Below are 24,109 nucleotides of genomic sequence, written 5' to 3' on the forward strand. Positions count from 1 at the left end.
TAATAATAATAATAATAATAATAATAATAATAATAATAATAATAATAATAATAATAAAAATCACACTTACACAGCGCTTTTTTGGACACTCAAAGATGCTTAAGTATAAGTTAATGCATATTCATTGACTCCTGAGTTCAATTTACTTTAAGTTCATTCACATTTAATCATATTAAGACAGTACAAAAGTGTTTAATATATGTTACTCTGTGTAATCTAATTTTATATATCCTGTAATTCATAGAGAAATTAATCTTAAAGTAACCTCAAATACAAGCCAGTGTCCGATATTCAAATGGTCTGACACTCATTTAATCCAAATACTGAACTAAAGGCTAGATTTGTGCCGCAGCGAAGCCTCCTGAAGCTGTTTATGGCCGTGACGCCAAGCCTGGGTGAGTCAGTAGGACGCCGATGACTACTTTTCTGCAGAATTTCATGCACATGTTTCCTAACAGGTGTCAGAGGCCGGGCTCCCGTGTGCCGCTTTCATAGTCAAAATAGCGATCATGAGTAGGTCATGGTAACACGAATCCCATTCTTTCCAGCACCTTATTTGTGTTGATATGTTCTCATGAAAACAAACAGCTCCCCCAGTGTGAATGACCTGTTATAGCCCCCCCACACACTCACCAAATGCTTAAAGCACAGGTGTCAAACATGTGGCCCGGGGGCCAAATCCGGCCCACCAAAAGGTCCAGTCCGGCCCTTTGGATGAATTTGTGAAATGCAAAAAGTACACTAAGATATTAACGATCCTTTTAGTTCAGGTTCCACATTCAGACCAATTCAATCTCCAGTGGGTCAGACCAGTCAAATACTATCATAAAAACATATAAATAATGACAACTCCAAATGTTTCTCTGTGTAAGTGTAAATATTTTCATGTATTTACACTAAAACAAAGTATAATTTGGCAAAAAATATGAACAACCTGAAATGTCTACAGAGAAGTAAGTACAATTTTATCAATATTCTGCCTGTTACTCAATGTTTTGTGTATTTGTAGATCCACTCTATAAGTTATAATGTACATGTGGAAATCATAAACTGAAGCAGAATATTGTTAAAATTACACTTATTTTTTTCAGTTTGTTCATGTTATTCACATCTTTTGAAAGGATAGTTTGTACATGTAAACCTTTTCATAATGTAAATTTACTTTTTTCGCTCTTAAATACAGAGGAAAGTTTGGAGTTGACATTATTTATATATTATTATTTCACTGGTTCGGCTCACTGCAGATCAAATTTAGCTGAATGTGGCCCCTGAACTAAAATGAGTTTGACAGCCCTGATTTGTGAGATTAAGTTGGTTATTCAAAGTTTAATACTGAAAAAAAAATACAAAAAAATAAAACAAGATAAAATTACTGACAATTAACAGTGAAAGAAGTATTTGTTCTGTAAGTTTAACCAGACTTGTTTGTTAATTGACAAATATCTTGTGTAATTACAGGAAGTTTCACAACAAAAATGTTGAATAAATGTATTTTTGTGAATGTATAACATGTATAAGCACTGATAAACTGTCCAAATACAGTTTTTATCAGTGGATTGGACAACTGAGTCTCATTGAAAATTATTTATATATATATATATTTATAGATAATTTGATTGTTTTCATACATGTAAATATTCTTTATTAAACATTAAAAAGTCAAAACATATGCAAAATCTCATTTAAAGTTAGGTAAAAAAAAAACAACTGTATTTTAATTATGGAAAATTACTGTATTTTTATGAGATGGTTATTTTCTGTTATTTAACAGTATTTTTTCGGCACCCTGCTGCCGGAACAATACAGTTTTTTTTTACAGTTTTTTTTTTTTTTTTACAGTGTAGAAGTGACAGATAATGAGCAGGGTGGTCCAAGTTACTTCCAAACTGTAATCCATTACAGATTACTTGTTACTGTTATGGGTCAAAACACAATTAGGGGTATAGATTTGTAGATCCACTGTGATCTGTAAGTTCTAATGTACATGTGAAAATGATAAACTGAGGCAGAATATTGTTAAAATTACACTTCTTTTTTCAGTTTGTTCATGTTACTCACATCTTTTGAAAGGATAGTTTGTAGATGTAAACCTTTTCATCATGTAAATGTACTTTTTTCACTCTAAAACATAGAGGAAAGTTTGGAGTTGACATCATTTTTATGTATTATTATCTTATTATTTCACTGGTTGAGCCCTCTTCAGATCTTACTGAGCTGAATCTGGCCCCTGAACTAAAATCAGTTTGACAGCCCCTGCTTAAAGGTAAAGGTTAAGTGTATAACAGAGGTTAAATCTGAACGCACAATGAGCTGCCGGGCTTTAGTTGCCTCCTTTAGAATATGTCAGGTGACAGCGGGGGGGCTCCGTCTACGTAACTCCATGAGACAGGACGGCATCAGCTCCATCGTCAGCATATGTCAGACAGATGGAGTCGCTCTGACGGTCCCTGGAGGGGGGGGCACAACGCTCTTCCTGACCAGAACTATGTGAGGAATTCCGGCCGGAGCTACTCGTACATGTTGATGAGTCGCCGTCCCACCGTATCCACCACACTGTGTGTTTTTAGACGCCTCTCCGATCCACGGGTTATTAATATTAATGGACAGTGCCATTACTGTAATTATATCCAGGTGTCACTCTTACTTAGTTTATTAGGTGATGAGAAGTGGCTCCGAGGAGACCACAAGTGATGGACTGTAATGTTACGTAATACAAGAGTAATATTTAGAGTAGTACTTCTACAGGCTTTCAGGTCAGAGACTAAAGCAGAAGAAAACCTGATAAATGTCCTGAACCGTGTGAAAAATGATCAGCTAAAAATAGAAAGAAGGATCCTTTTTCCTCTCAAATGGAAGGAGTATTTATGGTGAATTAATTTCACTGTTTTACTTTATATTTATTACATTTATAATGTTTCCAGGTGATATTTACACCATAGAATAGAATAGAATAAAACAGAACAAAATAGAATAGAATAGAATAGAACTGAATAGAATAGAATAGAATAAAACAGAACAATATAGAATAGAATAGAATAGAATAGAACAATATAGAATAGAATAGAATAGAAAAGAATCAAATCGAATAGAAGAGAATAGAATAGAATCCTACTATAATGGACGTTCTGTGTCCGACGCGTTTGTCCGATCGATGTTGCAGCACAGGAGGGCATTTGTACGAATTTTCCTCAGCCTTCACAGGCCCGATCACTGCCAAACTCGCCAAATGAATAGAAACATTACCTGACTATCTACTGGGCACAATTTTATGTCCATATTCAAATGTTGTGAGGTATGATGGGCGATTTTAACAGGCTCCCTGCTCACCTTGGACCGGATCCCAGCTCACTACAGACCAGGCCCCAGCTCACCTCGGACTGAGTCCCTGCTCACCTCGGACCAACTCCGACCTCACCACAGACCTTCACAGGCCCGATCGCCGCCAAACTCGCCAAATGAATATGTCTGGGGTCGCCTGAAATTTCTCATCCTACTATATAATGCACGTTTCGGCCTCACCCCGTGTCCCATTGATCTTTGTCCCATCGATGTTTGTTGTAAGACAGGAGGGCGTACGGGTGCAATGCTGCTGTTGCACCTCGGGAGGGCGCTATCGTACAATGGCACCACGGGTACAATGCTGCTAGTAATTTATAAAAAAAAAAAAATTAAAAATTAAAACTTACTAATAAAAATTTACATTATATAGTCTAAATGTTGTCTAAAATTAATGTTTATTTGCAACCTAGTATAGCAAACTATTACATGATCAAAAAGCTAATTAATTTTAGCCAAAACAAAGGTCTCAGTTTTGAATGTCTGGGGGTTTGTGATGTTAAAATGGGGTCACGAGCCAAAAAAGGTTGGGAACCACTGCTGTAATGGATTACAGTTTGGAAGTAACTTGGACAACCCTGCTCATTATCTGTCCCTTCTGGGGTCTATGTGTACCCCCCTGACCACACAGATCTGCTGCAGCCTCATCTCTCCATAGTGAGCTCTGATCTGTCAGTCAAAGTCCAATGAGCCACAGCGTCTGGCTGAGCCTTAAGGTCAAATACTGCACATACCAGGTGCAGCTTTAGAAGTGACTTTGACATTAAACAGGAGCCAGTCATCAAGCACAGCTCATCTGGCTGGAATCCAGAGGCCGTGAGACGGACCCGGCCGCAGAGCGCCGGCCGCCTGCCTCCGGGCCTAACCCTCCTCCACATATATATACGACACGCTAACCCGGGACCAGGCTAAAGCTGGTCCTCATTCGCTCTAATCGTCCGGGCCTGGCTGATGGACATGAGCTCATGCCACAGTCAGCGGTGCCACCTCATCTGATCCGGGGTGTGGCGGTGGCGTGGACGACCAACATCTGTTTGCGGGCGGTGGTGCCACACTCGTCTGGTGCCAACTAATGCCCGAGGCCCGGCGCTGTCATGACACCGTACACCGGACCTCCACATGCCAGTCTGCACCCATTTTAACTTTGAACGTCCCGGTTCCTGGTCTGTGTCCTCGTCTGAATGTGGTTTAGTTTGAATGTGTGAATTCAAGTCTGTGGGTGAAACTGAGCAGCAATGAGTGGGCTATGAACGGATCAGCTGTTAGTTAATAAATGAACCAACTAGTCTGATCAGTGATCATTTTGGAATGATGAGTCATTTTTAGAACAGAATAGAATAGAATAGAAGAGAAGAGAAGAGAAGAGAAGAGAAGAGAAGAGAAGAGAAGAGAAGAGAAGAGAAGAGAAGAGAAGAGAAGAGAATACGACAGAACTGAATAGAGCAGAACAGAATAGAATAAAAATGAATAGAATAGAATAGAATAGAATAGAATAGAATAGAATAGAATAGAACAGAACTTTATTAATCACTGTAACAGGAACAATGTAAATTAGTTTAGCTGCTCTGTTTCTTTTTAGCAGCACAAACCCATAAGTGTATTAACCTCCTAAGACCCAGGAAATGTCAGCAAAGTACCAGCTTTTTTTAAATTTTTATTAAATAAGTGCCTGTATTGGAAACATCATGATGCAACAATTTTTTCAGAAGCAGTTTTTAAAAATTTTCTGGAATGTCCTTTGTGGTGGACAGTTTTCTGTTCTTTTTTTGGTATAAAGTTGTGAAACTCTTGTCCACAAATGTGGACAGAAAACCCATAGCTGGGTCTGAGGAGGTTATGAGTGTATAAAAAGACTGTCTAGACCAGGGGTGTCAAACATGCGGTCCGGGGGCCAAAACCGGCCCACCAAAGGCACGGGATGAATTTGCAAAGTGCAATAATTACAATGAAGATATTAACAATCAAGGATGTCGAACTCGTTTAAGTTGAGGTTCCACATACAGACCAATGTGATCTCAACTAAAATAATAGCATAATAACCTATAAATAATGACTGCAAATGTTCTTAGTTTAATGTGAAAAACATAATATTACATTACGCCTATAAATAATGACAACTCCAAATTTTTCTCTTAGTTTTAGTGTAAAAACTTACATTAAATTATGAAAATATTAACATTTACAAACTATCCTTTAACAATAAAATGTGAAAAACCTGAACTTTTGAAAGTGAAATTCCTGTTATTAAATATTTTGTGCCTTTGTAGATCCATTCCGTAATATGCATGTATAAATGGTAAGTTGAGGTGTAATATTGCTAAAATTGCATTTATTTTTCCTCAAGAAATTTCAGTTTTTTCAGGTTATTCACACCATTTTGTTTGGATAGTTTGTAAATGTACATATTTTCATAATTTAAGTTTGATTGGAGTAAAACAAAAAGAAAAATTTGGAGTCGTCATTATTTACAGGTTATTATGCTACTGTTTTCCTGGTCCGGCCCACTTGAGGTCAACTTGAGCTTAATGTGGCCCCTGAACTAAAATGAGTTTGACACCCCTGGTATAGACTGTATGAAAATATCACACAATTATGAGAAAAAATATTGACAATATACAAAACTACACTGAAATACTGAAACATACAAAAAGGCAGCTGTATAGTACAGATGGCAGAAGTATGTGATGTGAGTGTAGTGTTGAGTGTATCAGACAGTGAACAGGCAGCAGTTCTTCAGTGAAGGGCCTGTTCCTGTTCCTGTTGTGGGTCTGGGGGTGCTTTAGAACGCTGCTGCCTTCTGCATGAATCACACATCAGGCCCCAGATGAAAACGGTGTTAATCAACACCAACAACCAGTGTTTCTCTTAAGTGATGAGTAACGCTCTGAAATATTAGAGATGATTCCACAGTGGGCAAGAGTTGGACAGAGAATACAAAACAGAAGTGAGGGAGTGAGGGAGTGTTTGAACGTCCTGGTTCTGAGTCTGTGCGTCCTCGTCTGTTTGTGGTTTGGGTTGAATGTCTGAAATGAAGTCTGTGGGTAAAACTGCACACAAATGAGTCCACTATTAATGGATCAGCTGTTCTGATAACTGATCATTTTGTCTGAGCAATTTTTAGAACAGAACAGAATAGAATAGAATAGAATAGAAAAGAAAAGAAAAGAAAAGAAAAGCACTAATATCTGATATCGTAAATGATATGGAAAATTATAATCTATTAATATAAAGAGGGATCCTTTTTTCTCTAAAATCGAGTGTATTTATGGTGCATTAATTTCACTGTTTTAGTGTATATTTATTATATCTATTACATTTATGATCTTTCCAAGTGATAGTTACATTATATGGACAAAAGTATTGGGACACATTGAATTCAGGTGTGTCTTTTCTAACAGGAGTCTGGGGTACAAAACAATAATGATTAATGTCAGAATATAGTTTTATATTGGAACAAATATCATTGTATTGGTTAGTTTGGTTTGAATTGTTATATTTGTGTCTAAAATGCCTCAGAGATGGATTTTACTTAATTTCTCTCACCAATGATTTTTTTTTCCACAACTATGATTTTAAATGTTCTACCTCTACATTTCTAAAATATTTTTCATGCTTTGACTGTAAATAATACTTTTCTACCACAACTAACTGTCTACTTTCTTCACATCTCAGAGAAAGAAAAATCTACCATTAAACTTTAAAGAAATATTGATGTTTATAAACTATATCGACAAAAATACTGGGACACATCATGTCTACAGCTGTAAGATGTCCTGTTCATGAGGATTTGAAATAAAAACATCAATATTAATAATCAATGTGATATTTATCCCAATGTAAAACTATATAATGACATTTGTCATTATATACATTATATAGACTAAATGTTGTCTAAAAGTAATATTTATTTGCAACATAATATAGCAAACTATTACATGATCAAAACCAAATTAATTTTAGCACAAAAAAAAAACAAAACTCAGTTTTGAATGTCTGGGGTTGCCAGAAATTTGTGTTGTTAAAATGGGGTCACAAGACAAAAAAGGTTGGAACCACTAGTGTCGATAGTTGACATCCTGATGCTACCTTTGCATGTTCTGCTCATAAAGATGCAGTAGTATCGTACAGTTTTGTTTTCCACAGACCATATTTTCTGCAATTATCCAAAAAGCCGATGAGAGAATCCCACTGAGAACAGGGCGATGCTAACCTCCACATTAACCTGCAATAAGACATTATCCCTGCAGGTCTTTAAACTCCCAGCAGCCCGTGATAATGAAACCGGTCATTTATTATTATAGCACCTGAATGGAAGACAGTCTACTGCGGTCATCTGTGATTATAATAAAATCTACTGATCAAATAATAAGACGATTAAATATTAACCACCCTCAGTCAGTTTTCTGCTGCAACAGAAACTCGCACCAGAAAAGCCTCAGAAAACAGTAAAAACACATGAACAGAGGGTCTGCATGTGACGTCACCACTAGTGGAAGTCACCGCGGTTTCTGCCCACTGAGTGGCAGAAAGAGGGAGATGAGTGACAGCGTTGGCTTCAATACTGTCTAAACTGAAGAACAATATTTAATTTTTAAAAATGGGGCAGAGCTGTTGTGCGATTGACTGTATGAACAGGTTCTTAAAGCAGTGGGAGCTATCGTTTTACAGACACCGAAAGACAAAGAAAAGAGAAGGAGATGGATCCACAAATCCAGGAAACCAAACCTAGATCTGTGGATCCTGTTTGGTGTCAGCTAACATTCATTTATGCTGGATTTTTGAGTAAAATCAGACCTTAAATGACATATTGTTTTGGCTAACATTCCTTCTTGGTTTCATGATCAGATCTTTCATGGTTTTTGTCTTCATTTTGTGATTCTGAACCTTGTGCTCCTACATGATTAGTAAACTAACTGAAACTGAGGCCAACCTAGTTTTTCAAATACGGGGAACTGGAGAATAAAGCTACGACAGAGTATTAGGGCCACAGAAGAAAAGAAAAACACTGGTCACTACGAGTATAAAGTCATAAAATATGGAGATAAAACCCGTAATTTTATGATATTAAAGTCGAATACAAAAAGAATCAAAATGTTATGAGAATAAAGTCGTAGTTATAAAAAAAATCATAATTTAACAAAAATGTCATTCGTTTATGAGATTAAAGTCGTCATATTCCAACAATAAAGCCATAATATTACAAGAATAATGTCGTAATCTAAAAACAGGTGGAAAAATCTGCTAATTTCCCAGAATCCAGTGGTGCCCTGCTGGTCCACAGCAGTAGTATCTGTGTTGGATAAAGGACTGGATCTGAACTAGACTCAGTAAATCTGCTCAGTCCCAGTAGATCATGCATAGATTCACTGGGGTCAGTCCACGCTCAACTGGAAATGACCTTTGGATCAGCTGGTTCTGGGCCCTAGTTTTGGAGCCTTTGGATCAGCTGGTTCTGGGCCCTAGTTCTGGACCCTGGTTGTCAGTCCTGATGAAACCATGTATATTAGTTTCAGGTCCAAATAGCGCTGATCCCCTCCACCCTGGATCAGGTCTGGATCCTCCATTTGTGTCCACATGTCAGTGTTCATGGACCACTTGTTCTTTGGTAGCTCGTACAGATCCATGTCCAGTCCAACTGTCCTTCATTTAACCCTTTCATGCACGAATTATGAGAACCTTAATCAAATTTTTTTCCTGAGTGTTTTTATTCCTCTTTAGGCATGAAAAAAAACAATGTGATTGAAAATTTTCTTCTGAAAAATAAATAAAAATAAATAAATAAAATTAAAAAAAAAAAAAAAAAAAAACAACCATAAAAAACAATAATGAAAAAAAAAAAATTCTTATGAACCTATTTTTCATGAAGTTGCAAAAATGTTCACTCAACTGGACACCATGTGTTTAATTTTTGACACACAGAAACATGTATTTACTGATAAATTGTGTGAAAACTACAGGGAGGGCTTATGATTCTGGGGGTTTATGCTCAGGAGAGATCCACATAATGTTACCGATTCATGTCAGAAAAGATATGTAGTGTCTTAAAACTTTAATAAAGATATGTGTAAAAAAACAAAACAAAACAAAAAAAAAAAACAAAACGAAAAGAACAACAAAATCCATGAATATACAACAGAACAGCTGTACAGGGTGTCCCATAAGCCTCCATACACAGGAGACATAATACATGTGGTTCTAACATGTATTTCTTTATATTTCTTCTTTATAGTTCTTCAGCAGTGGAGGACACGCATTGAAATGTGTTCCCGACAAAATGGCAGTCATATAGAGCATATTATATAAAGAAAAATGGTTTATGTCAAGAAACGTTTATTTTTCCTCTGTATGGAGACTTATGGGACACCCTGTAGAATAACTGTCCACTGTAGTGACCAGTATGCATGAAAGGGTTAATTTCATATTTCACATTTCCCTTTTCTCTGGCTGTGTTTACTGCTATACTCCGTCATGTTGAGCAGGTTGGTTTTTGCCACTCAGTCTGACTTAGAGGGGTGTGGCCCAGGGGGGAGTGACGTATGTGCATATCCTCTGTATATGACTGTTTTACACACTTCTTTCATTTGCATAAGAAGATGATCAGAACAGACAGCTGCTACAGTGAAGACGATATCTGTCGATGATGAGAAACAATACGACGAACAGAGGCTGATGTTCTCATTAACCGAAGTTAATGGGACACGTGGTAGTAAATCATCTTCCTCTTATGCATGCCGTCACATAATTCCCGTTTATGTGGAAGATAAATTACACAGAGGATTATTTCAGGTGAAGTGGGAGTGGGAGTATGGGGGGGGGGGTAGTCCTGATAGACACACACAGGTTGTTTAGGTATTATGTGAACATAGATGTTATGACATGCAATAAAATACAATAGACTGTCACTGTGAGGACAGCGACCACTTACCGCTTTGTCAAACTCCATCTCTGAAAAGAATTTATACCAAGGCTCATTCTCTAAATCTACATCTTCTGGACTTACATCCTTAGTCTAGGGGGCATGGCAACAAGAAGAGGAGGAGAAAGACAAAGAGAAGACAGTTCAGACAATAAACAAACTCAATGAGCCCAACACACATTGGTGACACAGCTAACCGTTAGCCTCGTAGCATAATTACATAAGGATACACTGTGTGGACAAAAGTATTGGGACACAGGGGTCTGGGATACAAAATAATAATAACAAATGTCATAATATAGTTTTATATTGGGATAAATATCATTGCATTGGTTTGGTTTAAATTGTCGCTTCCAAAATGCCTCAGAGATGGGTTTGACTTCATTTCTCTTTTTTTTTAAAATCCATGACTATGATTTTAAATGTTCTACCTCTACATTTCTAAAATATTTTTCATGCCTTGACTGAAGGGATGTAACAATTACCGGTATAACAATAAACTGCAGTAAAATTGCAGACGGTTAGTATTACTGTTTAAATTCTAATTATCATGATAACCATGTTTGATTACTGCACTTTTAGGGGAAAAAACCTTATGTAAAGATCTGCTTTTATGTCAAACATTTGAGTCTAGTTTTAATTTATTACAATTTTAATTGTATATACCTAATATTTGGAACCAATATTCACTTTTAAAGTCTTTGAAAAGGTTCATTAAGCATCTGTATGTTATTTATGCAATAAAGTATATGCATTTTTCAAATTGGATTTTTTTTGGTGTGTGTTTTCTGGCCTTTTATGGTTTTATAGTAGGTTAAGGTGAAAAAAATAAAAGGCAGATGAGATAGATGAAGTTCTGCTGAAAAAAAAGATCCTAAACATGGGTATAGTAAACATTTGTTTATATACTATATAAAGGCAAAATCAAAAAGGACTAAAAAACGGCCAAAATAGGCTCAGACCACTGAGGGTTAATATTTGAATGTTTCTGCAACAGAAGGTACATTGTGCCAATTATTTTATTTTATTCTTATTTTTCGTAAATACAACTTGGTTAAATTATTTCAGTGTGTATCAGTACTTTTTTAACATTTTGGGCACAATTTCAATAATACCGCGATAATAATGATAACCGTGATAATTTTGGTCACAATAACCGTGATATGAAATTTTCATATCGTTACATACCTACTTGACTGTAAATAATAATTTTCAATCACAACTAACCATCTACTTGTCATAATATAGTTTTATATTGGGATGAATATCATATTGCTTATTAGTACTGATGTTTATATTTTGACTTAATTTCTCTCAACATTGATTTTGTCTTTTTTTTATCCATGACGTGCTCTAAGTAAATAATACTTTTCTATCACAACTAACCATCTACTTAAGAAGAAAAATCTGCCATTAAACTTGAAGGAAATATTTATGTTTATAAACTATATGGACAAAAATATTGGGACACATCAATATTAATAATCCATATGATATTTATCCCAATATAAAACAATATTAAGACATTATTGTCATTATTGTTTTGTATCCCCTGTTAGAAAAGAAACACCTGAATTCAACATGTCCACATACTTTTGTCCATATAGTGTATACTTAGGTAATTATGCTATGAGGCTAACGACATGTTTTCACGGCGCAGTCACAGATAATACCTCATGGTTCCTTCAATGCTATTTAAATAAAACATGTTGACATTTTTCACGCCTGACTTCACCCATAAAGACCCAGTGCTATTTTTCTGTCAGTTTCCAAATACATTTTCTCTATATTTAACTTTTCTTAAGTGATTTATCACCATTTATTAAAATATTATACTCTGTGTTTTGCATTTTTCCAAGTAAATCAAGCATTTTCTTATATTCAATTTAAATGTTTATGAAAAGTGAGAAAATTGAAAGGTTATTCCATCAAAAGTGACGTTTTTTCAGCAAAACAAGTGTCTCCATCTACTGTCACTTATTAAACTACATGGGTTTATTACTTTTTCTTCAGTTTCGTTCAGTTTGTGGCTTATTTTGTTCTTCTTGTTCATTACTTTTGTTAATTTTTCATTCTCTTATCATTTTATTGATTGCATTGGCCATTCATGTTCATTTTCTTGCTTATTTTCTCCATTTTCTCTATTATTTTGTGATTTTTTTTTCTTTTTCTTTTATTTGATTTCTATTTTGTAATTTTGTTTACAATTTTGTTCAGTTTGTGGCTCATGTTACTTATTATTTTGATGATTTATTATTCATTTTTGTTCATTTTGCTGATTACTTTGGCTGTGTTCATTTGCTCATTTCATTCTTTTTTTTTTTTTTTTTTTACCTCATTTCAGTCAACTTCTTGCTTATTTTTTTCATGCTATTAACTATTTTGTAATTTTTAAAATTAAATTGTTCATTATATTGATTAGTTAATATATATTCAACCAAATGTCATCTATCAAACTCCATGGGTTTATTTATTTATTTTAATTGAACAATGAACAATTGAACAGTATATATACATAATAGTATACATCAAAGTAGGACTAAAAAAGTCACATTTCACAATATATTTTACAGTTCCAATGTATAGAAGCAAATGTAAGTAAAATAAAATAAAATAAAACAAAAAATAAATAAAAATAAAATAAAAATGCTTGAGGTATAAAATAAAAATGATATAAATTAAACAAGATTATATACTTGACATAGTTTTTCCACTTTATTTGCTTTAGAGTTTAAAATTTTCTTCAAATTGTCTAAATAATTGGGAAAAAATTGCTTTAAAAACAATAATATCTGGATGCTGGTGTGCAAATTTAGTGCAATGAATGTGAAATTTGGCAACTATTCCTAAAAGGTTGATGATATCTCTTTTTTCTGGATTTATTTTATCAGTTTGTGAAAGGCCAAATAAAACATGTTGAAAGTTCAATTTACATGAAGGGTCAATTTTGGTGTTTATGAAATTATAAAAATACAAACTCTATGGGTTTTACTGGTGAATCAGTGTTGTAGATGATGACAGTGTTTCCATGGTAACTACGGAGCCTCTGAACGACCAAATGGGTCATATCTGATGACCATGAAAAGACGACAAACTGCATTTTACCTGAATTATTTACATGTATTGATAGGATTACTGGATTAACAAGTATTAAACATTTTAGGTCAGTAGATGCTTTTGGTCGACGGTGGATGTTCGGGTCTTTAAGGGTTAAAGTAAAACTCACATGGTGCTATTATGGAGTTATGTAAAAACTCTGGATTATGTAACATCGATGGAAAGTCACGAAACAATACATACACATACTGATCAGCCACAATGTTCTTATACTGACAGGGAAAGTGGCAATTATGTCAATTATCTTGTCAACGTGGCATCTGTCAGTGGGTGGGAAACATTAGGGAACAGGTGAATATTTATGATGGAAGCAAAACGGCAAAAATAAGAATCTGAGTGACTGTGACACATAAAAGGTCACATGGTTTTGGTGATAAATGGGTCCTAAACTGAAGAGTTTATTGGGTTTTACCATTAAACTATGTAAAAAAAAAAAAAGTGTCACATACACTGTAAAAAAAATCTGTAACTGAACAGAATTTTCACTGTTTATTTTACAGTTTTCCTGTATTTTTAAAATACAGTAAAGTATCAATGGAATGACAAAAACAGACTGTGATTTTACATGTCAAATATAAAATAACACGAAAAAACCTTAACTGTGAATAACCATAAAATTTCCATTTTTTAAAAGATTTTTTTTTTCTTTTTTCACAGAAAAATACAGTCAAAATACATTGGCAAATGTATCATAATTTCACAAATATTTCTTTTCTATTTATGAGATTAAACTGTTAATTTAAAGTTTAATACTGTAAAATAAATAAATAAATAAATAAAACGAGATGAAATTACTGACAATTAACCGTAAAAGAAGTATTTGTTCTGTCAGTTTAACCAGACTTGTTTGTTAATTGACAAATATCTTGTGTAATTACAGGAGGTTTCACAACGAAAATGTTGAATAAATGTATTTTTGTGAATGTATAACATGTATAAGCACTGATAAACTGTCCAAATACAGTTTTTATAAGTGGATTGGACAACTGAGTCTCACTGAAAATTTTGATATATGTATTTATAGGTAATTTGATTGTTTTAATACATGAAAATATTCTTTATTAAACGTTAAAAAGTCCAAAAAAATATGCAAAATCTCATGTAAAGTTAGGGCAAAAAACTGTATTTTAATTATGGAAAATTACAGGGGTTTTTTTTATGATATGGTTATTTTCCATTATTTAACAGTATTTTTTGGCACCCCTGCTGCAGGAATATTACTGTTTTTTTACAGGTTTTTTTTTGTTTTTTTTTTTTAACAGTATAATGCATTCAGGCTGTTTAATATGAGAAATTGTGGGTCTTATCATATTATCAGGTGAACATTTATTATATTTGATGCTGTTAGTGATGACAAAGCACCTGGGTTTTAAGACAAGCTGAAAAAAAAGCAAGAACATATTGATCTTTTAATGTGAACCAAAGAATCATACTGCTAAGAATAACCCACTGAACATGACACGTCTGCACTGTAAAAAAAAAAAAAAACAAAAAAACAAAACAGTAATATTCCAGCTGCAAGGGTGCCAAAAAAATATTGGAAAATAATGGAAAATAAACATCTCATAAAAATACAGTAATTTTCCATAATTAAAATACAGTTTTTGCACTGACTTTACATGAGATTTTGCTTTTTTTTTGACTTTTTAATGTTTAATAAAGAATATTGACATATATTAAAACAATCAAATTACCTATAAATACATATATAAATAATTTCCAATGAGACTCAGTTGTCCAATCCACTGATAAAAACTGTATTTGGACAGTTTATCAGTGCTTGTACATGTTATACATTCACAAAATACATTTATTCAACGTTTTTGTTGTGAAACCTCCTGTAATTACACAAGATATTTGTCAATTAACAAACAAGTCTGGTTAAACTGACAGAACAAATACTTCTTTTACGGTTAATTGTCAGTAATTTTATCTCGTTTTATTATTTTTTTTTACAGTATTAAACTTTAAATTAACAGTTTAATCTCATAAATAGATAAGAAATATTTGTGAAATTATGATACATTTGCAAATGTATTTTAATTGTATTTTTCTGTGAAAAAAGAAAAAATTTCTTTTAAAAATGGAAATTTTATAGTTATTCACCGTTACAGTTTTTTCATGTTATTTTACATCCGACAGGTAAAATCACAGTCTATTTTTGCCATTTCATTGATCCTGTATCTGAAAAATCTGTAAAATAAACAGTGAAAATTTTGTTAAATTACTTTTTTTTTTTTTTTTTTACAGTGTAAGAAACGTATCACATAATGCATTCAGGCTGTTTAATATGAGAAAATGTGGGTTTTATTATATTATGAGGTGAACATTTATTATATTTGATGCTGTTAGTGACGATAAAGCACCTGGGTTTTAAGACAGGCTGAAAAAATGCAAAAACATATTGATCTTTAATGTGAACCACAGAATCATACTGCTAAGAATAACCCACTGAACATGACACGTCTGTAAAAATAATAAACGGTGAAATTCTTTTGGTAAATCTCACAGGGTGAAATAACATCAACAGCACTTTCAGACCCACAGAGAAGAAAGAAGAAACCTGAGAAACGGAGCCGACTACAGAGGGAGGACGCTGACCCGCACAAAATGAGGTTAGAATTGGAAAAACAACCAGTCCATTATTTTAGAGCCGTCCTGGGCTGAACTGGGCCAGACGCTGCCTCTAATGAGCCTGTTTGTTGGAACTGGGATGGAGCCAGATCGCACTCGCTTGATGTTGGACAAACTGTAATTACATAATAAAGTCCTTCATCACAATAATGCGTATTCTGCACCGAGGAGGAGGGAAATAAAGATTTACACTGGGAAAAGCATCTGTTTCTGCCATGAATTTAACCCTTTAAAGAGCCAGAACTATTACTGTGGGGACTCCCAAATGGGTTTAACTCTACTTTAAACCTTTACATAGTTATTTATCACCAGTAATTATAATATTCTCAACTGTATTTTGCATTTTTCAGTGAAAATATAAGTAATATTTTACAGAACAAAGAGCAGCTGTTTAGATAAACTTTATCATTGCAAGTTTTGTGCAGATTTTCTAATCTCACACTTTAATTTTAACATCTGATCAGTAGTTTAGGTGAAAATAAGGATGGTTTCAATCGAAATAATACTTTTATTGAAGTTCCCAAATTAGTTTTTCTCTCTATTTAACCTTTGTTAGGTCATTTATCGCCAACTATTATCAGACCTGTTGTGAGATAAAATGCACACAGAAATGCACAAATTATTTTTTCTTCCTATTTAACTGTTCTTAAGTGATTTATCACCATTTATTATAATATTCTCACCTGTATTTTGCATTTTTCAGTGAAACATAACTAATATTTTAGAGCACAAAGAGCAGCTGTTTAGATAAACTGTATCATTGCAAGTTTGGTGCAGATTTTCTAATTTCACACTTTAATTTTAATATCAGATCAGTAGTTTAGGTGAAAATAAGGCTGGTTTATATCCATATTTTAACGGAGTTAACCTATAAAGACCCAGTGCTACTTTTAATTGCATTTCCTAAATATTTTTTTCTCTTTATTTAACCTTTATTTTTTTTCATGTTCCAATATTAAATGCCAGTAAATGTGTCTTCTTCATGAGAATAAGTGCATTATTAAGTGTATTATTAAACTATTATCAGGCCTATTGCGAGACAAAATGCACACAAAAATGCACAAATTAATTTTTTTCTCTTTATTTAACCGTTCTTAAGTGATTTATCACCATTTATTATAATATTCTCATCTGTATTTTGCATTTTTCAGTGAAAATATAACAAATATTTTAGACAACAAAGAGCAGCTGTTTAGATAAACTTTATCATTGCAAGTTTTGTGCAGATTTTCTAATTTCACACTTTAATTTTAACATCTGATCAGTAGTTTAGGTGAAAATAAGGATGGTTTCAAACCAACTAATACTTTTATTGAAGTTCCCAAATTCGTTTTTCTCTCTATTTATCCTTTAATTTCCATGTTCCAATATTAAATGCCAGTAAATGTGTCTTTGTCATGAACAGTAAGTGCATTATTAAGTGTATTATTAAACTATTATCAGGCCTGTTGCAAGATAAAATGCACACAAAAATGCACAAATTATTTTTTCTCTTTATTTAACCATTCTTAAGTGATTTTCAACCATTTATTATAATATTCTCATCTGTATTTTGCATTTTTCATTGAAAATATAAGTAATATTTTACAGAACAAAGAGCAGATGTTAAGTTTAGCTTTATCATCGCAAGTTTTGTACAGATTTTCTAATTTCACACTTTAATTTTAATACCTGATCAGTAGTTTCGGTGAAAATAAACCTGGTTTCAATCCAAATAATACTTTTATTCAAGTTTCCAAATTCATTTTTCTCTCTATTTATCCTTTAATTTCCATGTTCCAATATTAAATGCCAGTAAATGTGTCTTCTTCATGAGTAGTAAGTGCATTATTACGTGTATTATTAAACTATTATCAGGCCTATTGCGAGATAAAATGTACACAAAAATGCACAAATTAATTTTTCTCTTTATTTAACCATTCTTAAGTCATTTATCACCATTTATTATAATATTCTCATCTGTATTTTGCATTTTTCATTGAAAATATAAGTAATATTTTACAGAACAAAGAGCAGCTGTTTAGTTTAGCTTTATCATTGCAAGTTTTGTGCAGATTTTCTAATTTCACACTTTAATTTTAACATCAGATCAGTAGTTTAGGTGAAAATAAGGCTGGTTTCAATCCAAATGTGTTGCATATTTCAACTTATACTTTTTTTGAGGTTCCAAAATTCATTTTTCTCTCTATTTAACCTTCATTTTCCATGTTCCAATATTAAATGCCAGTAAATGTGTCTTCTTCATGAGAGTAAGTGCATTATTAAGTGTATTATTAAACTATTATCAGGCTGTTTGTGTGATGAAATGCACACAAAAATGCACAAATTAATTTTTCTCTCTATTTAACTGTTCTTAAGTGATTTATGATCATTTATTATAACATAATCATCTGCATTTGGCATTTTTCAGTGAAAATTAGGGTTTTTCTGTATTTAATATACTGATCACGTAGATGTTCATAAAGGTTCAGATTAAAAGTTGAGGGTTATTGTATCAGAAACAGAAAAAACTGAAGAAAAAGTGACTTTCAGCAAAATATATCCTTAACTGAACATAAACACAAGTGTCTGCAATCACTGTCATTTGTGTGTCAGTGTTGTAGAAGATGACGGTGTTTCCATGGTAACTATGGAGCTTCAGAACGTCCAGATGGGTCATATCTGATGACCATGAGAAGATGATAAACAGCATTTTACCTGAAATATTTCAACGTATTGACAGGATTAGTGGATCAGAAGTCATTAGACATGTTATATCGGTAGATGTTTGTGGTCTGTGGTGGTGGTTTAGGTGTTCGAGGGTTGACTTAGAAGTGTTAGTTTGAGTTTTTAACCCATAAAGACCCGGTGCTACTTTTGTGGGAATTCCAAACTATTTTTTTCCTCTATTTTTAACTTTTCTTGAGTGATTTATGATCGTTTACTATAATATTATCCTCTGTATTTTGCATTTTTCAGTAAAAATAATGTATTTTCCAATAATTAATGTTCTGATCATGTAGATCAGGGGTGTCCTCCTTCAGGAGCCACATTCAGCTCTATTTGATCTCCAGTGTCTCCAGTGCCAGTCAAATAATAGCATAATAGCCTATAAATAATGACAACTCCAAAATTTTTTAGATCCAGAAAATAACATTAAATTATGAAAACATTTACATTTTACAAACTATCCAATCAAAAAAAGATGTGAATAACCTGAAAAAAATGAAATTTCTGAAGAAAAATAAGAAGAGATAATAATAAGAAGAAAAATTTGATCAATACTCTGCCTTAACTTATGATTTCTACATGTGCATTACAGATCAGGTCTACCAAGACACAAAACAGACAGAATATCGTTAAAATTACACTTATTTTTCTTTAGACATTTCAGGTTGTTCATATTTGTTCAGGTTATAGATGTTTTATTATTAAAGGATACCAGAATTTAATATTTGCAGTAAATCAAAGAGAAAAAATTGGTGTTGCCATTATTTAGAGGCATGATGTCATATTATTTTTTTCACATGAAACCAAGAAGAAAATTTGGAGTAATTATCTCTAGGTTATTATGCTGTTATTTTCGAGTTTGACGCCCTTGACTGTTAATATCTTCTGCTCTTTGTAAATTCATCCTCCGGATTGGACCCTTTGGCGGGCTGGTTTTGGCCCCCGGGCCACATGTTTGACACCTGTGATGTAGATGTTCATAAAAGTTCAGATTAAAGTTGAGGGTTATTATATCAGAAACAAAAAAAAAAAAACTGAGGAAAAAGTGACTTTTTCAGTAAAATATATCATTAAATTCATATAAAAACAAGTTTCTCCATCCACTGTCATTGATTAAACTCCATGGGTTTTACTCAATGTTGGAGAAGATGTAACTCATTCTCTACACAGCCTTTGAGCATCTAAATGGGTCAAATCTGATTTTAATTCAATTATTTACGTGTATTGATAGAAATATTGGTTCATAAGTTATTACACATTTCAGATAAGTAGATGATTTGGTCACCAGTGACTGTTGAGGCCTAAAACGAGCTAAAACTCACTGGTTTGCATAAAATCTGAGCAGAAGAACTGGATTTGTTTTAATATTTATGTTATCAGGATTGTTTAAGTTTAAAGAGTTGGTTGAATTAAGGACATTGCTGATTGTGTTTAGAGCGAGAAACGGACTTCTGCCTGCAAGTTTGCAGAGATTATTTGTTTTAGTATCACAGGATGAAGAACATAGAAGGAGGTTTAATTTTAAACAGCAAAGGGTGCGGACTAACGTGAAGAAAATGTGTATTCCTGTTGTGGGTGTCAGAATGTGGAATTATTTGGCAGTGGAAGAGAAAATCTGTACAATTATTTTTCAGTTTAAGACTTTGTATAGGGAAAGAATAGAGAAGCTTTATAAAAGCATGGAATGACATAATTCTACTTATGGATGTTGGATTTATTTTATTTGTGTTGACTACCAGGTAAACTGTTTACTGTAATAACTGTAATGGCAACGTATCTGATGTAAGCAGATGTTTCAAGAAAGGGGTAGGTATTATGAGTTTTCTTCATCCTGCTCCTTTCCAATCATTTAGATTGGAATGAATGAATAAAATGAAATGAAATGAGATGAGATGAAATGAAATTTCTTGAGTGAAACCTCTTGTACATCATAAATAGCAGCTTAAATATTGGCATCTTTTATTATTTTCATAAATCTAGCCAAACATAATGTGTGTATCAGTTGTGTTTAATACAAGACAGTTTGTTTATATTTGAGGATATTTGGCTCCTTACTCGTAGGACGATGACACTGCTTTATTTATTTGGCATTTTGACAGTTTTTTTTTTTTTTTCTCTCCCCCTTAATGTAAAATCAGTTCAGGTCTGGCATGAACATCCTGCAGGATCAGAACACTAATGGAAACCTCTGAGTAACTCTAAGTAAAGCTCAGAATTCGACGGTATCTTATTTAAAAGGTTTCAAAGATGTCTGATCATTTCAAGGCCACAAAGATATATTATGAGGGTTTCATTTATGTAGAAATGCATGAACATGACACTCCCTAGTTCATGGAATCTGCTGGAGATTCAAAGCCAAAGTGTATGAGGCGCAAGAGAACGAATAAAACAAACACAGCGGTCACAGTTTTCTGATGAAAATTTTAGATTTTTATTATTTAATGTGGCTATTTTTGCAGAAAAAGCTTCCGCTAGTTTCAAGCAGCAGAGTGAATTAAAGTTTCAATTAAACATCACAAATCCAGCCAGCTCATCTTTAAATTAAAGCCTCTGATTTTGTTTTTTAGGCAACAGATGAGTTTATTCATAAGACACAAACTGAACAAAATTGAAGAAAAAATAAAACAAAAAATAAACATGCAGTTTAATAAATGACAGTGGATGAGGACACTTGGTTTATGTTCAGTTAATGATATTTTAGCTGAAAAAAAACACCTTTTCTTCAGTTTTCTCTGTTTTGATATAATAACATTTGAATTCATGCTAAGTTTTTATGAACATCTAAATTACATATAGAAAAATAAATACAGGATTTACTGTGACAAAGGCAAAATACAGAGGATAATGTGGAAACACTGTCATCTTCTACAACATCAATTCACCAGTAAAACCCATGGAGTTGGAAAAATAACAGTGGATGGACACACTGGGTTTATGTTCAGTAAATGATAGATTTTACTGAAAAAGTCACTTTTTCTCAGGTTTTCTGTGTTTCTGGTATGACAAACCTCAAATGTAATCTCAGCATGATGATTAAAGTACATGATCAGTAAAATAAATACAGTAAAATACCTGGTTTTCACCGAAAAAAAAGGCAAAAGGGAGTGAATGACATAATGATAAACGGTGATTAATCGCTTAAGAAAAGTTCATTTGTTCTCTTGTTTGTCTGTTCTTTTTCTTGATTTTACTTTTTTTTTGGTTACTGTTAAAATTCTACATAAAACTCAATAAAGATTTAAGGAAGAAGAAGAAGAAGAAGAAGAAGAAGAAGAAGAAGAAGAAGAAGAAGAAGAAGAAGAAGAAGAAGAAGAAGAAGAAGAAGAAGAAATTTTAAATAGAGAGAAAAATTCATTTGGGGGCTTCCAAAACAGTATCTCTGGGTCTTTATGGTTTAATCCTCCTTCATGTTGTACTGATACCTGTCATGACTCAGAGGATTTGACAATAAAATCTGCATGATGATTAAAGTACATGATCAGTAACATAAATACAGGAAAATACCTGATTTTCACTGAAAAAATGCAAAAGGGAGTGAATAGTATAATGATAATTGGTGATTAATCACTTAAGAAAGGTTCATTTGTTCTCTTGTTTGTTTGTTTTTTGTTGTTTTTTGTTGTTTTTTCTTTGGGTTACTGTTATAATTGTACATAAAACTCAATAGAGATTTAAGTTAGAAAAAAAATAAATAAATAAAAACAAGAAGAAGAAGAAGAAGAAAGGTTAAATAGAGAGAAAAATTCATTTGAGAGCTTCCAAAACAGTATCCCTGGGTCTTTATGGTTTAATGCCTCCTTTATTTTGTACTGATACCTGTCATCACTCAGAGGATTTGTCAATAAAATCTGCATGATGATTAAAGTACATGATCAGTAACATAAATACAGGAAAATACCTGATTTTCACTGAAAAAATGCAAAAGGGAGTGAATAGTATAATGATAATTGGTGATTAATCACTTAAGAAAGGTTCATTTGTTCTCTTGTTTGTTTGTTTTTTGTTGTTTTTTGTTGTTTTTTCTTTGGGTTACTGTTATAATTGTATATAAAACTCAATAGAGATTTAAGTTAGAAAAAAAAATAAAATAAAATAAAAACAAGAAGAAGAAGAAGAAGAAAGGTTAAATAGAGAGAAAAATTCATTTGAGAGCTTCCAAAACAGTATCCCTGGGTCTTTATGGTTTAATGCCTCCTTTATTTTGTACTGATACCTGTCATCACTCAGAGGATTTGTCAATAAAATCTGCATGATGATTAAAGTACATGATCAGTAAAACAAACACAGGAAAATACCTGGTTTTTACTGAAAAAAATGCAAAATGGAGTGAATAATATAATGATAAACGTTGATAAATCACTTAAGAACGGTTCATTTGTTCTCTTGTTTATCTGTTCTTTTTGCTGTTGTTTTTTTTTGTTTTTGTCTGTTTGTCTTTTTTTGGGTCACTGTTATAATTGTACATAAAACTTAATAAAGATATAAGTTACAAAAATAATAATACGTAAGTAGCTGGGATAGGCTTCAAGTGACCCCACGTGACCCTAGTGAAGATAAAGCAGGTTCAGAAAATGAATGAATGAAAAGGAAGAAGAAGAAGAAGAAGAAGAAGAAGAAGAAATCGAAGAAAATGAAAAAGAAGAAAACGGAGAAGAATAAAGGTTAAAAAGAGAGAAAAATTCATTTGGGAGCTTCCAAAACAGTATCCCTGGGTCTTTATGGTTTAATGCCTCCTTTATTTTGTACTGATACCTGTCATCACTCAGAGGATTTGTCAATAAAATCTGCATGATGATTAAAGTACATGATCAGTAAAATAAATACAGGAAAATACCTGAGTTTTACTGAAAAATGCCAAATGCATTTATTTGCATATTGAGCGCAGAAGTGATCCCATTTGGAGGTTCATTTTAACTCCAGGTCTGAACACACGAGGTTGAAAATCACAGGACGGACGTCAATGTAAGGTCTGAAGCATGCATACGAGTCTCAGACAGATCGAATATTGAATATATAATAATAAATAACTGTTTTTGTCGCTTGTAATTATACTTTTCTTTGACTTTTGTTTCAGGAATCCATCCAGAAACTGCAGACGACACTGGATTCAATTCCAGGTTATATTTGTATGTGTTCATGAAGAATGCTTGGTTGACTTTCTGAATAAATATGCATGTAAAGTGATGGGACTATAGCTGGAATCTGCAGCTGCCGGGTTTATAGTAGATGTACCAAAGCTCATGGTCTGCAGACACACAGCCCTCAAGGACACCGTTAGATTCAGCTCATGCAAAAAAAAAAAAAAAAAAAAAAATAGAAGAAGACGAAGACGCCTCCTGGAGAAAACACACAGGATCCATGTTTTATGTCCTCTCACTGTGAGCTGATCCAGTCCAA

The 24,109-nt window shown here is 33.1% G+C and overlaps 1 protein-coding gene across 1 annotated transcript in view; it reads right to left on the minus strand.

Annotated features, from left to right (window-relative positions):
- Nucleotides 1-24,109, minus strand: part of sorbs1 (sorbin and SH3 domain containing 1) — a 158,059-nt gene that overhangs the window by 65,366 nt on the left and 68,584 nt on the right. The window contains exon 14 of the mRNA XM_030156240.1: nucleotides 10,262-10,345. Within this exon, the coding sequence (XP_030012100.1) occupies nucleotides 10,262-10,345 (84 nt within the window). The remainder of the gene's footprint in view (nucleotides 1-10,261; nucleotides 10,346-24,109) is intronic.

Source organism: Sphaeramia orbicularis, chromosome 15 (assembly GCF_902148855.1).
Source record: "Sphaeramia orbicularis chromosome 15, fSphaOr1.1, whole genome shotgun sequence".
Classification (NCBI taxonomy): domain Eukaryota; kingdom Metazoa; phylum Chordata; class Actinopteri; order Kurtiformes; family Apogonidae; genus Sphaeramia; species Sphaeramia orbicularis.